We start from the raw sequence: 13,782 nt of genomic DNA on the forward strand, positions 1-13,782 counted from the left end.
AGTGTTATTTTGCGAGATTTGGACGTTTGCATGCTGTTAGCACCGTGTCTGTGCGTAGAAGCAATGGTCCTCTGAAGGAAAGAGTAGACAGAGTCGGGTTTTGTGCTTGATTTTGGTCTGGGTTCAGCTCGCAGTCACAATGAAGAGATCACAGAAATGTTCAGATTTCTGCTGAGATACCAAGAAATAGGATTTTGGGTACAGAGTGGGGTGCGTAGGTGCATGTGTGCATACATGTTACACAGGCAGCACGGCGGGCAGCACAGCTTCCCGTGTGCAAGCTGAGATCCCAGCTTTGATGCACCCCGATAACAGCCTTTGGGATCCTGCAAGGAGGAAGGCGGGTGGCTTTTGAGGTTTCCAGACATAAAGCTCAAGCAGGAGAACTACTTTCTGCTGAGTAGATCGCAGTAAAATTAAGTAGCTCTGACCTAGGTGATTTGGCAGTTCTCCTCTGGCCAAAATCTATTTGCCAGTGAATTGATGCTGTAATGAAAGATCCATCAGTTGATTTACGATACTCTTGGTCATACGAGGACTGACCACAGGGCTTGTTTTAATGCTCTACAACCTCTCTCTCTAAGCTGGCTAGATCTTGTGTAAGGACATGTCATCACTGCATCAGACACCCTCTAAACTGCTGCAGAGAAGCTGCTGTGTCCTCAGCAGTGTGCACCCTGGAACCATAACCACTTGGTATAGCACTACCTGGACAGGGTTTTGGGGGTATCTCTTGACTTCTAATTTCTCAGTCCCCTCCTCGTGATCTGTAAACGCACACATCCTGCCATCCCGCAGCAGATATTATCCAACTACACTGGCAGGCACCAAGGTGGAGAACAACCCCCTTCCCACTAACCCTCTGAAGCATTTGAATTTCTTCCCAGAGGTCACCACAGCACAGGAGCAGACACGGAGCCCATCAACGCGCACAGCCAACTTGAGCCCAGCGACTCCTCCCTCTCTGCTCACGCTCGGAGACAAATAAGTGTATCCTGACCCTTATATCTCCTCCTTTCCTTACAGGTTTGCTTGAATCTGCAGGAAGATGTCTCGCTTCTTAGACAGCATTTCCACCATCATTAGCGTCTTTTACGAGCATGCAGAGGAAGATGGAGACGGCTCCATCCTCAGCAGAAGGGAGATGAAAGAGTTTATCCTGAAGGAGTTTGCAGATGTCATAGCGGTGAGTGGGAGCCCTCAAAGCCCTTATGGAGGCCGACTGGAGAGCAGTGATTGCAGACATCTCCTCCGGGAGAGGGGATGACTTTCATGACCAGATGGCAGTGGGATGGGGAGGCTCTTCCCAAGGGGTAGCAGCAGATGCATGTCTCTGCACTGACTGCCTCAACAGCTGTTTCAACCAATTCTGCTATGAACAAATTGGCAAAAACTGGGAAGAAACTGTGGGAAGTGATGGTCTTCTTCCAAAGGAAATGCATCCAGTGGAAGAATACAGCACCTGTCAAAAGGAAGAGAACTGGCTGCTTAGCTATAGCCAGGGAACCACTAGAAAATTGGAGAACAAAGGCATGGGGGTGTTGTTGAGCTGTAAAGCTGAAGCTGTATGAGATGGAAGGAGAAAATATTGCGGTTACGCCTGTGTTTGTATTTCTCTGCAAAGGAGCAAGTTGCCTAAAACCCTGGTTTTGTTTTCCTGATTGTTTTCCCTGCAGAACCCACGTGATTCTCAAACCATTGACAAGATCCTGCACTTTCTTGAATGGGATGGTGATGGCAAAATAGATTTTAATGAGTTCCTATTCCTCGTATTCAGAGTGGCTAAGGCCTGCTACTGGTATCTGCAGAAAAGACCATGTCTTCTGCAAAGAACAAAGCTAATAACCAGTGGAAAGTCACTTCAAGAGCCTGAAATTAATAACAGAGGGCACCAACGTCAGCTCCAGGAAGAGGAACCACAAAGCGGTGAGAGTGAACGTCATCCATCCCGTGAACCTCAAACACGTGATACCAGGGCTCGCAAGCTTGAAACCGTGGAGGAAACGGAGAGTCATCGCCAGCAACGTAACACACGAAACAGAGATGGTGCAAGAAGAATCAGCAAATCTGAGGATCTAACATCTCAAGCATATAAAGAACAAAGCCAAGAGCCATGTAACCAACGTAACATTCGCCAGCCACCTGAGCTGGACGAACAAGAAGATGTACAGAGCCATAGTGAGTCAAGAAAGCCAAAACCACTGGGCGATGAAAGAGGTAGCCACCAGACACGTCAGCCAGAGCGAAAAGGAGAGGTGAGGACCCACTGTGGGCCACATGAATCAGAATCGCAACTCAACGAACGTGGCAGCTTGCAGGCACGTCAGTCTGAACCACAGGCAGATGAGAGAGAAAATCAAGAGGGGCCTCAGCCCGATCAAGTGGCAGACGTGAAGAGTCACAAGCAGCCAAATAAACCTCAACCACTAGGAAACCGGTGGAGTAGTCGTGAGCCACATGAGCCAACACCACAAGTGAATGATCAAAAAAACCATCGTCCACAAGACCAAGAGGCAGTGCAAGAAGCAGATAGGGGAAGTCGCAGTCAGCCACAGAAGACTGAACTACTCACAAACGGGAGAAGCGGCTATCAGCGCCGTGAGCTGGAGGCAGAAAAGACTGAAGTCAACCGCATTCAGGCACAGGAGCAAAAAGGAAAGCAAAGAAGAGAACATAAAAGCCCATATCAGTCATACATTGATGAACCAATACTAGAGGAAGGAAGCCGTTATGATACACGTGAGCCAGGAAGACGTGTATATGAAGAACTTCAATACAGAGAACCCAAGGCTGAATGCCTGGAGAGACAGAGGAAGAGCATTCAAGCAGAGCTGTGTGGAGAAAGAGATGATGGAAGAAGAAAAGCAGAGACATATGCAGACGAAACAAGGAGGGGATATTCCCGAGACCACGAAATAGATATCGAGAGAAGGACTAAAAAGGGACGAGTGCAGGAAGAACTCCCACAGGAAAGAAGGATCATTCGCTCCCGTGAGGTGGAAGCTGATGTCTCAGTGAGCACCCAACGCCTCACAAGGGAGAGAGAAGAGCCAGGTTCCAGCGACAACTACGAGCGCACCCGACGCACTGTGGAAGTGGCAGCTGAAGCTGACGTGAGGGTTCAACGTGTCACCCGGGAACCCGAGCCTCGTGGAGACATAGGCAGGAGAGAACAAGACTATGAAGTCGTCGAGGTGCAGAGGAGGCTTCGGCAGGGACGAGAGCGGGAAGAGCCCACACAGGAAAGGAAGATCATTCGCTCCCGTGAGGTGGAAGCTGACGTCTCAGTGAGCACCCAACGCCTCACAAGGGAGAGAGAAGAGCCAGGTCCCAGTGACAACTACGAGCGCACCCGACGCACTGTGGAAGTGGCAGCAGACGCTGACGTGAGGGTTCAACGTGTCACCAGGGAACCCGAGCCTCGTGGAGACATAGGCAGGAGAGAACAAGACTGTGAAGACATCGAGGTAGACAGGAGAATTCGGCAGGGACGAGAGCGGGAAGAGCCCACACAGGAAAGGAAGATCATTCGCTCCCGTGAGGTGGAAGCTGACGTCTCAGTGAGCACCCAACGCCTCACAAGGGAGAGAGAAGAGCCAGGTCCCAGTGACAACTACGAGCGCACCCGACGCACTGTGGAAGTGGCAGCAGACGCTGACGTGAGGGTTCAACGTGTCACCAGGGAACCCGAGCCTCGTGGAGACATAGGCAGGAGAGAACAAGACTGTGAAGACATCGAGGTAGACAGGAGAATTCGGCAGGGACGAGAGCGGGAAGAGCCCACACAGGAAAGGAAGATCATTCGCTCCCATGAGGTGGAAGCTGACGTCTCAGTGAGCACCCAACGCCTCACAAGGGAGAGAGAAGAGCCAGGTTCCAGTGACAACTACGAGCGCACCCGACGCACTGTGGAAGTGGCAGCTGAAGCTGACGTGAGGGTTCAACGTGTCACCCGGGAACCCGAGCCTCGTGGGGACATAGGCAGGAGAGAACAAGACTATGAAGTCGTCGAGGTGCAGAGGAGGCTTCGGCAGGGACGAGAGCGGGAAGAGCCCACACAGGAAAGGAAGATCATTCGCTCCCGTGAGGTGGAAGCTGACGTCTCAGTGAGCACCCAACGCCTCACAAGGGAGCGAGAAGAGCCAGGTCCCAGTGACAACTACGAGCGCACACGACGCACTGTGGAAGTGGCAGCTGAAGCTGACGTGAGGGTTCAACGTGTCACCAGGGAACCCGAGCCTCGTGGAGACATAGGCAGGAGAGAACAAGACTATGAAGTCGTCGAGGTGCAGAGGAGGCTTCGGCAGGGACGAGAGCGGGAAGAGCCCACACAGGAAAGGAAGATCATTCGCTCCCGTGAGGTAGAAGCTGACGTCTCAGTGAGCACCCAACGCCTCACAAGGGAGAGAGAAGAGCCAGGTCCCAGTGACAACTACGAGCGCACCCGACGCACTGTGGAAGTGGCAGCAGAAGCTGACGTGAGGGTTCAACGTGTCACCAGGGAACCCGAGCCTCGTGGGGACATAGGCAGGAGAGAACAAGACTGTGAAGACATCGAGGGAGACAGGAGAATTCGGCAGGGACGAGAGCGGGAAGAGCCCACACAGGAAAGGAAGATCATTCGCTCCCGTGAGGTGGAAGCTGACGTCTCAGTGAGCACCCAACGCCTCACAAGGGAGAGAGAAGAGCCAGGTTCCAGCGACAACTACGAGCGCACCCGACGCACTGTGGAAGTGGCAGCTGAAGCTGACGTGAGGGTACAACGTGTCACCCGGGAACCCGAGCCTCGTGGAGACATAGGCAGGAGAGAACAAGACTATGAAGTCGTCGAGGTGCAGAGGAGGCTTCGGCAGGGACGAGAGCGGGAAGAGCCCACACAAGAAAGGAAGATCATTCGCTCCCGTGAGGTGGAAGCTGACGTCTCAGTGAGCACCCAACGCCTCACAAGGGAGAGAGAAGAGCCAGGTCCCAGTGACAACTACGAGCGCACCCGACGCACTGTGGAAGTGGCAGCAGAAGCTGACGTGAGGGTTCAACGTGTCACCAGGGAACCCGAGCCTTGTGGAGACATAGGCAGGAGAGAACAAGACTATAAAGTCGTCGAGGTGCAGAGGAGGCTTCGGCAGGGACGAGAGCAGGAAGAGCCCACACAGGAAAGGAAGATCATTCGCTCCCGTGAGGTAGAAGCTGACGTCTCAGTGAGCACCCAACGCCTCACAAGGGAGAGAGAAGAGCCAGGTCCCAGTGACAACTACGAGCGCACCCGACGCACTGTGGAAGTGGCAGCAGAAGCTGACGTGAGGGTTCAACGTGTCACCAGGGAACCCGAGCCTCGTGGAGACATAGGCAGGAGAGAACAAGACTATGAAGTCGTCGAGGTGCAGAGGAGGCTTCGGCAGGGACGAGAGCGGGAAGAGCCCACACAGGAAAGGAAGATCATTCGCTCCCGTGAGGTGGAAGCTGACGTCTCAGTGAGCACCCAACGCCTCACAAGGGAGAGAGAAGAGCCAGGTTCCAGCGACAACTACGAGCGCACCCGACGCACTGTGGAAGTGGCAGCAGAAGCTGACGTGAGGGTTCAACGTGTCACCAGGGAACCCGAGCCTCGTGGAGACATAGGCAGGAGAGAACAAGACTGTGAAGACATCGAGGTAGACAGGAGAATTCGGCAGGGACGAGAGCGGGAAGAGCCCACACAGGAAAGGAAGATCATTCGCTCCCGTGAGGTGGAAGCTGACGTCTCAGTGAGCACCCAACGCCTCACAAGGGAGAGAGAAGAGCCAGGTCCCAGTGACAACTACGAGCGCACCCGACGCACTGTGGAAGTGGCAGCAGACGCTGACGTGAGGGTTCAACGTGTCACCAGGGAACCCGAGCCTCGTGGAGACATAGGCAGGAGAGAACAAGACTGTGAAGACATCGAGGTAGACAGGAGAATTCGGCAGGGACGAGAGCGGGAAGAGCCCACACAGGAAAGGAAGATCATTCGCTCCCGTGAGGTGGAAGCTGACGTCTCAGTGAGCACCCAACGCCTCACAAGGGAGAGAGAAGAGCCAGGTTCCAGTGACAACTACGAGCGCACCCGACGCACTGTGGAAGTGGCAGCTGAAGCTGACGTGAGGGTTCAACGTGTCACCCGGGAACCCGAGCCTCGTGGGGACATAGGCAGGAGAGAACAAGACTATGAAGTCGTCGAGGTGCAGAGGAGGCTTCGGCAGGGACGAGAGCGGGAAGAGCCCACACAGGAAAGGAAGATCATTCGCTCCCGTGAGGTGGAAGCTGACGTCTCAGTGAGCACCCAACGCCTCACAAGGGAGCGAGAAGAGCCAGGTCCCAGTGACAACTACGAGCGCACACGACGCACTGTGGAAGTGGCAGCTGAAGCTGACGTGAGGGTTCAACGTGTCACCAGGGAACCCGAGCCTCGTGGGGACATAGGCAGGAGAGAACAAGACTGTGAAGACATCGAGGGAGACAGGAGAATTCGGCAGGGACGAGAGCGGGAAGAGCCCACACAGGAAAGGAAGATCATTCGCTCCCGTGAGGTGGAAGCTGACGTCTCAGTGAGCACCCAACGCCTCACAAGGGAGAGAGAAGAGCCAGGTTCCAGCGACAACTACGAGCGCACCCGACGCACTGTGGAAGTGGCAGCTGAAGCTGACGTGAGGGTACAACGTGTCACCCGGGAACCCGAGCCTCGTGGAGACATAGGCAGGAGAGAACAAGACTATGAAGTCGTCGAGGTGCAGAGGAGGCTTCGGCAGGGACGAGAGCGGGAAGAGCCCACACAAGAAAGGAAGATCATTCGCTCCCGTGAGGTGGAAGCTGACGTCTCAGTGAGCACCCAACGCCTCACAAGGGAGAGAGAAGAGCCAGGTCCCAGTGACAACTACGAGCGCACCCGACGCACTGTGGAAGTGGCAGCAGAAGCTGACGTGAGGGTTCAACGTGTCACCAGGGAACCCGAGCCTTGTGGAGACATAGGCAGGAGAGAACAAGACTATAAAGTCGTCGAGGTGCAGAGGAGGCTTCGGCAGGGACGAGAGCAGGAAGAGCCCACACAGGAAAGGAAGATCATTCGCTCCCGTGAGGTAGAAGCTGACGTCTCAGTGAGCACCCAACGCCTCACAAGGGAGAGAGAAGAGCCAGGTCCCAGTGACAACTACGAGCGCACCCGACGCACTGTGGAAGTGGCAGCAGAAGCTGACGTGAGGGTTCAACGTGTCACCAGGGAACCCGAGCCTCGTGGAGACATAGGCAGGAGAGAACAAGACTATGAAGTCGTCGAGGTGCAGAGGAGGCTTCGGCAGGGACGAGAGCGGGAAGAGCCCACACAGGAAAGGAAGATCATTCGCTCCCGTGAGGTGGAAGCTGACGTCTCAGTGAGCACCCAACGCCTCACAAGGGAGAGAGAAGAGCCAGGTTCCAGCGACAACTACGAGCGCACCCGACGCACTGTGGAAGTGGCAGCTGAAGCTGACGTGAGGGTTCAACGTGTCACCAGGGAACCCGAGCCTCGTGGGGACATAGGCAGGAGAGAACAAGACTGTGAAGACATCGAGGTAGACAGGAGAATTCGGCAGGGACGAGAGCGGGAAGAGCCCACACAGGAAAGGAAGATCATTCGCTCCCGTGAGGTGGAAGCTGACGTCTCAGTGAGCACCCAACGCCTCACAAGGGAGAGAGAAGAGCCAGGTCCCAGTGACAACTACGAGCGCACCCGACGCACTGTGGAAGTGGCAGCTGAAGCTGACGTGAGGGTTCAACGTGTCACCAGGGAACCCGAGCCTCGTGGAGACATAGGCAGGAGAGAACAAGACTATGAAGTCGTCGAGGTGCAGAGGAGGGTTTGGCAGGGACGAGAGCAGGAAGAGCCCACACAGGAAAGGAAGATCATTCGCTCCCGTGAGGTGGAAGCTGACGTCTCAGTGAGCGCCCAACGCCTCACAAGGGAGAGAGAAGAGCCAGGTTCCAGCGACAACTACGAGCGCACCCGACACACTGTGGAAGTGGCAGCAGAAGCTGACGTGAGGGTTCAACGTGTCACCCGGGAACCCGAGCCTCGTGGAGACATAGGCAGGAGAGAACAAGACTATGAAGTCGTCGAGGTGCAGAGGAGGCTTCGGCAGGGACGAGAGCAGGAAGAGCCCACACAGGAAAGGAAGATCATTCGCTCCCGTGAGGTAGAAGCTGACGTCTCAGTGAGCACCCAACGCCTCACAAGGGAGAGAGAAGAGCCAGGTTCCAGCGACAACTACGAGCGCACCCGACGCACTGTGGAAGTGGCAGCAGAAGCTGACGTGAGGGTTCAACGTGTCACCAGGGAACCCGAGCCTCGTGGGGACATAGGCAGGAGAGAACAAGACTGTGAAGACATCGAGGGAGACAGGAGAATTCGGCAGGGACGAGAGCGGGAAGAGCCCACACAGGAAAGGAAGATCATTCGCTCCCGTGAGGTGGAAGCTGACGTCTCAGTGAGCACCCAACGCCTCACAAGGGAGAGAGAAGAGCCAGGTCCCAGTGACACCTATGAGCGCACCCGACGCGCTGTGGAAGTGGCAGCAGAAGCCGACGTGAGGGTTCAACGTGTCACCCGGGAACCTGAGCCTCGTGGGGATGTAGCCAGGAGCGAGCGTGAGTTTGACACAGTCGAGGTGGACAGGAGAATTCGGCAGGAACAAGAGCGGAAAGAACCTACGCTAGGCACTAAATATTTATTTGAAGGTGAAAGTAGAGACGAGAAGAGCTTCTACCAGACCGTAGAGTTGGATACAAAGGGCCTCCGCCTCGCAGGAGAGCCGGACACCATTTCCGACTTGAGCATACGCTATCTCCCGGATGAACCAGATGTACGGCCAGATGTGAAGGTCCTCCCAGAGCCTTGTGAGCCGCACACCGTCGCATACTTGGTCCATGTGATCCAGAAGCTAAATGATCCCGAAGCTGTCACCTACGAAATTGTCTGTCGCCAGCCCCAGCACTCTGGACAGACAGTTTATATGAGGAAATGCTACGTGTCACCCCGGCCTTCAGCAGTGCCGTGCGAAGGCAGCAGCCCCCAGGAGCCAGAACGCAGGGAAGACGAGAGCAAATCAGGGGAACCTGAGGAGCCTGAACCCGTGCAGTGTGTGCCAGAAGCGGCGCCGGGCAAGAGCAGCAGCCAGCAGCCTGCAGCTTCCAGCCCCGAGGGAAGAAAAGGGGACCTCAACGAGCCACAGGAGCTGCAAGACAGAGAAGGCTCCTGTGAGCAGGAGAAGGCTGAAACAGAAGTGAAGGAAGAAGGGCAGCAGGAACCACAAGCAGAGAGCATTAAGGATGAACCCGCTCCACCACGCAAGGAACCCGGAGAGGACGGGACGAACAACCAGCGTCCAAGGACGCCTGAGCCCAGTGCGGAGCCACAGAAGGGATCAAAAGCCAGCGTGGAGCGTGTCCCGAGGGCACCCGAGTCCAGCTGTCACCCAGCGCCAGGGGACGAAGACAGCCAGGCTCAGTGGCAGGAAGGAGAATCGCCCCAGCGGGAGGAAGGGCAGCAGGAAAACCAGCGTGCAGAGGGGGAGGCCGAGCGCAGCCAGGAGCCAGAGGACCAGGGGAAGGCTCCAGAGCCGCAGGAAAGCGAAGGGCAAAAGGCACCCGCAGGCAAATCGGGGCAGGGAGCTGCGGAGAAGACCCGTCCGCAGCCCCGCGCAGGGGAGGAAAGCGGCCGCCGGGAGCAGGATGCCGACGGGAGCGGCCGCCCGCGCCAGGAGGACAACGGCACGAGGAGCTGCAGCCAAGCGAGCGCGTCCCCGGCGCAGGGGGAAGAGCAACGTCCTGGCACCAAGCAGAGCCAGGGCCCTGCGGGCGCGCAGGAGGCACCGAGCCGCCCCGCGGCAGGTGAGGCCAAGGCTCCCTGAGGAGACGTCGGGTCTCTGCGGGGTGGTTGCTGAGCCTTCCCGCACCCGCTCTGAGGATTGCTGCTGCTCTCCGGGCTTAGCGCAGGCACGGAGCTATCCCAAGCTCTGCAGCTTCTGCTTTTCTGCATTATTTCTATCCCCCTCACACCATTTAGTCATTTCTTTCTTGGGATTGGACTCCTTGGGTGACCCTGTCCTTTAGACTCTGTCATCTCTGCCACCCCGCAGCACCGCTGCTCCTCATCTCCCCCTGTCCTCATGCCACCCAGCCCCTGCGCTTGACTTCTGCTGTGCAACACAAAAAGAAACCCTCCCAGTATCTCAATCCTGCTTATGTGGGGCCTGAAAATCCTCAAGGCTGGGAAAAAGACACCACTGAACGCAGACTCGGTGCTTTTGGTTACGCATTTTTGCTTTCCTAGCAGCTGAGCAGAATTCCAGCCCGTGCCAAGGAGATGCTGGAGCAGCTGAGCTCTGCTGTGGCTACCAGAGGGCAAGGGTGCGGGGGGGCCGGGCACGGGGCTTCCTTCTCCTTCACACTGATATATTGCATGAAAAAACACAATAAACAGCTGATGAGTGCACTGAGTGCTGCCCTCCTTCCTCCTGCATCCAAATTCCTCAAAGGCTTCTGCCTGGCGGGCCCCGGTTTGGACCCCTATCCCTCCTTGCCCTTTCATTAAAAACAAATCCTTCTGGTTAAAATAGTCCCCTTGGGCAACTAGAAGGTTGTGGGTCCCTCAGCAGCAGACGGGGCTGTGATTTTGCCATGGGATGGAGGGTGGGTGATTGGAGCCTGGCAGTACCCGCGACCGGTGCTGGGTGCGAGCGGAGCCCGCGGGCTGCTAACGGCAGCGGCTGGGAGGAGCAGGGGCGGCTCCGGCATCGCAGACGGACGCAGCCTCGGAGGAAGCGCACGGGGCTCCCCGCGCGGCTGCTTCCCTCTGATGCGGCGGGGACACGAACGGGGACACAGGGGACGATGGTCTCCGGGGCGCTGCCTTCGCACGCGCAACAGCCGAACTCTCGCCGACGGACACGGAGGGGCCGCGGGCAAACACGGGCCAAGCCTGGAGCACAACCGCCCGCGGAAGCGGCAGCCTCCCCACGGAGCACAAGGAGGAGTTTGCAAAAGCGCAGGGGGGACATGCAAAAGCCTGAGCTTTGCTGCTCCCCGGGTGGAAAAATCCCTTTGATTCATTGGCAATAAAATATGCCAAGTTTGGGATGGGGTGGAGTTGGGCAGGGAGGGACACACCTTGACCAGGACAGTGAAAACGGGTAGTTTGAGGAAGGAAAGTGTGGCGAGGTGGCCTCAAGGGGCCTCAGGGCAGGCGAGAAGCGAAGGGAGCCGCAAAGGGACGACCGAGGAGCAGTCGAGAGGGAGAAAAAGAGCTGGAAACCAAGGAAAGCTGAAAGACGCGGAGGAGAAAAAGGCGAACGAGCGAAAAGGGCTGGGGAGGCGGGAGGAAGGCCGGGCGCGCGGGGACCCGTTACGTGGCGCGGGGCTGAGTCAGGGCTGGGCGCTGCCCGGCGGGAAGGGCGGCGGCGGCGCCACCGCTCACAAGCGCCCCGGCTGCCGCCCGCGCCGCACCGAGCGCCCGCAGGCCTCCCCGCACGGCCCAGCCATGGTGAGACCCCACGTGAGGGGAGACGCGGGCCCCGGCCCACACAGAGGGAGGCAGGGGGATCCCTCTAGCTGCAGGGTGGAGATGGGGGGCAGCTGAGTCCCCTCAGCCTTCCCTCCAACTTCTCCTTCTTCCCCTTTCTCCTCCTTCCTCGTCCCCTCTTCCTCCTTCCTCGTCCCCTCTTCCTCCTTCCTCGTCCCCTCTTCCTCGTCCCCTCTTCCTCCTGCCCTGCTCTTGCCCCGGGGGCTGATGCCAACCCTGGGCTGGGGGCTGCGTCCCCCACTCCACCACAGAGGACACGTGGGGAGAGGCAGGGGCTGGGGACAGGGGGGACAAGGGCAGAAGCCACCTGGTTCCTCTCGCTCGAACCACAACTGACGCATTTCAGCAGGATGTGGCCCGGGAAAGCCCAGGGCAGCGGGAGGGAAGGGCCGATTCCTCCTCCTTTCCCCTGCGCTGCCCTTTGCCAAGGCCTGGAGCAGGGCTGGGGACATGGGGACCCTCTCATCCCACTCCCTGTCCCCTGGGTGCTGCCTTTCACCCCCCGCTTCCCACCCCTCACAGTTCCCACAGGAGCAGTTCAGGGAATCAGCAGCTCCTGCATTTTTGTCTCCTGACTCATTTTTCCCCCTGTCCAGACAGGACCAAGGGAGGGAAAGGCTTATCTTGCCAGAAGAGCAGCCAGGGCAAAAACCTCCCAGAAATCCCTCAAAAAGGAGCTGCTCTTCCAAAGTGCAGGAGTGGGCACGAGCTCTTCCCCTGCCAGGCAACCCTCCTAACGGAGCTGGCGCTGCTCCAGGGCCTTTTCCATGCTGGAGCTCCCAGGAACCCCAAAGCAGCATGACTCAGACCCCGTTCCTCTCCTGGGTATTTCCTCATCCCCCTCAGAAAAAACAATCCTGCAGAAAAATGCAGCTGGACAGGTTGAGCACGGGAAAGCCATTGCACAAGCCCTCCTCACCCCCACCTTCCTCTGCAAGTAACAGGGCTCTTTTTTTCCTGCAAACAAAGAAGTGGCTTCAAGGGGTGGCCTAAACTTGCTCTTGCTCCTGCAGTCGAAGGTGTCGCCCACAGAGACCGAGCGCTGCATCGAGTCCCTGCTGGCCGTGTTCCAGCGGTACGCGGGCCGCGAAGGGGACAACCTCACGCTCTCCAAGAGGGAGTTCCTGGCCTTCATGAACACCGAGCTGGCTTCCTTCACCAAGGTGAGCAAAATGCAGCAGCCTTTGCTGGCACAAGCAGCGTGGGGTTGGAAGAACTCACCTTTGCTAGCGAAGGATGGCCCCAAAAAAGTGTCCCAAGGGAATTCTGCCTCCCTGTGCCAACCCCTCTCCAAGGGGAAAGGGGGTTCCTACCTTAGCAGAGAAGGGCAAGAGGCAGCGCTGCCTCTAAGCGGGTGTTGATAGCAGATTCCTTGATGCTTTGCAGAACCAGAAGGACCCAGCTGTCCTGGACAGAATGATGAAGAAACTGGATTTGAACAGCGACGGGAAACTGGACTTCGCGGAGTTCCTGAACCTCATCGGGGGCATTGCGACGGCGTGTCACGACGCCCTCGTCGTGCAGGCCCCGGGCCGCTAGCCCAGGCGGCTCCGCCTCCCCCCGCACTGTGAACACGGCGTGAGCAAGAACCACAAAACCCGCAACGGGTCCCCTTGAAACGTGGGTGTCCTTATTCCTCGTTTTCTGAATAAAATAAAGGTTTAAAAGCCTAGCATAAGGCATGGTTTTATTATTGCAGCACAAGCCGGGGAAGTACTATGCCATCAGGCCAGACACCTGCAGAACCAGGGTTTCTGGTCCCTCTCCTCTGCCTCTCCACTGATGTGGGGACATGGGACTTCTCCCCCCTGCCTCACAATCCGCCTAAATTGTTCGTTTTCAGTCTTTTAACTGCTGGAAACTGCCATGCACCCAACTGGAGATCATCCAAGCTGCTAAAAAACATGCGGAAGGGCACAGTAATTCCAAATGATGTCACTATGCAAGGCCAAGATGAAGACAGGAACATCACAAATAACAACTGGAGCAGTAACAAGAGCAATTACACACTAATAATTAGTGGAAGCACCCCCTGCTGGCATAATAAATTATTTCAGCAACACAGCCTCCATTTTCTGGGAACTTAAAACCCTTCAAAGCTGGCAGCTTAAGAGCACGGGAAGGATGGAAAAAAAACTACGAAAACGGGAAATGAAATCCAATATCCATTCTACTTCAGTAAGACTAAGTGGGCTGCCAAGGTGGGGGATCAAGAT

The 13,782-nt window shown here is 56.7% G+C and overlaps 1 protein-coding gene across 1 annotated transcript; it reads left to right on the plus strand.

Moving 5' to 3' along the window:
• The first annotated feature begins 1,048 nt into the window (after positions 1–1,048).
• LOC104577006 (uncharacterized) lies at positions 1,049–13,112 on the plus strand. Its single transcript, XM_088535468.1, has 6 exons — positions 1,049–1,186; positions 1,677–2,178; positions 2,287–9,128; positions 9,249–9,876; positions 12,536–12,729; positions 12,953–13,112. Exons 1-6 carry the CDS (start codon positions 1,049–1,051, stop codon positions 13,103–13,105), a joined length of 8,457 nt encoding a protein of 2,818 aa, XP_088391594.1. The 3' UTR covers positions 13,106–13,112.
• Positions 13,113–13,782: the final 670 nt, after the last annotated feature.

The sequence above is a fragment of the Tinamus guttatus genome, unplaced genomic scaffold (assembly GCF_059628265.1).
Source record: "Tinamus guttatus ecotype Peru unplaced genomic scaffold, ASM5962826v1 Tinamus_guttatus_pri_ptg000629l, whole genome shotgun sequence".
NCBI classification, from domain to species: Eukaryota; Metazoa; Chordata; class Aves; order Tinamiformes; family Tinamidae; genus Tinamus; species Tinamus guttatus.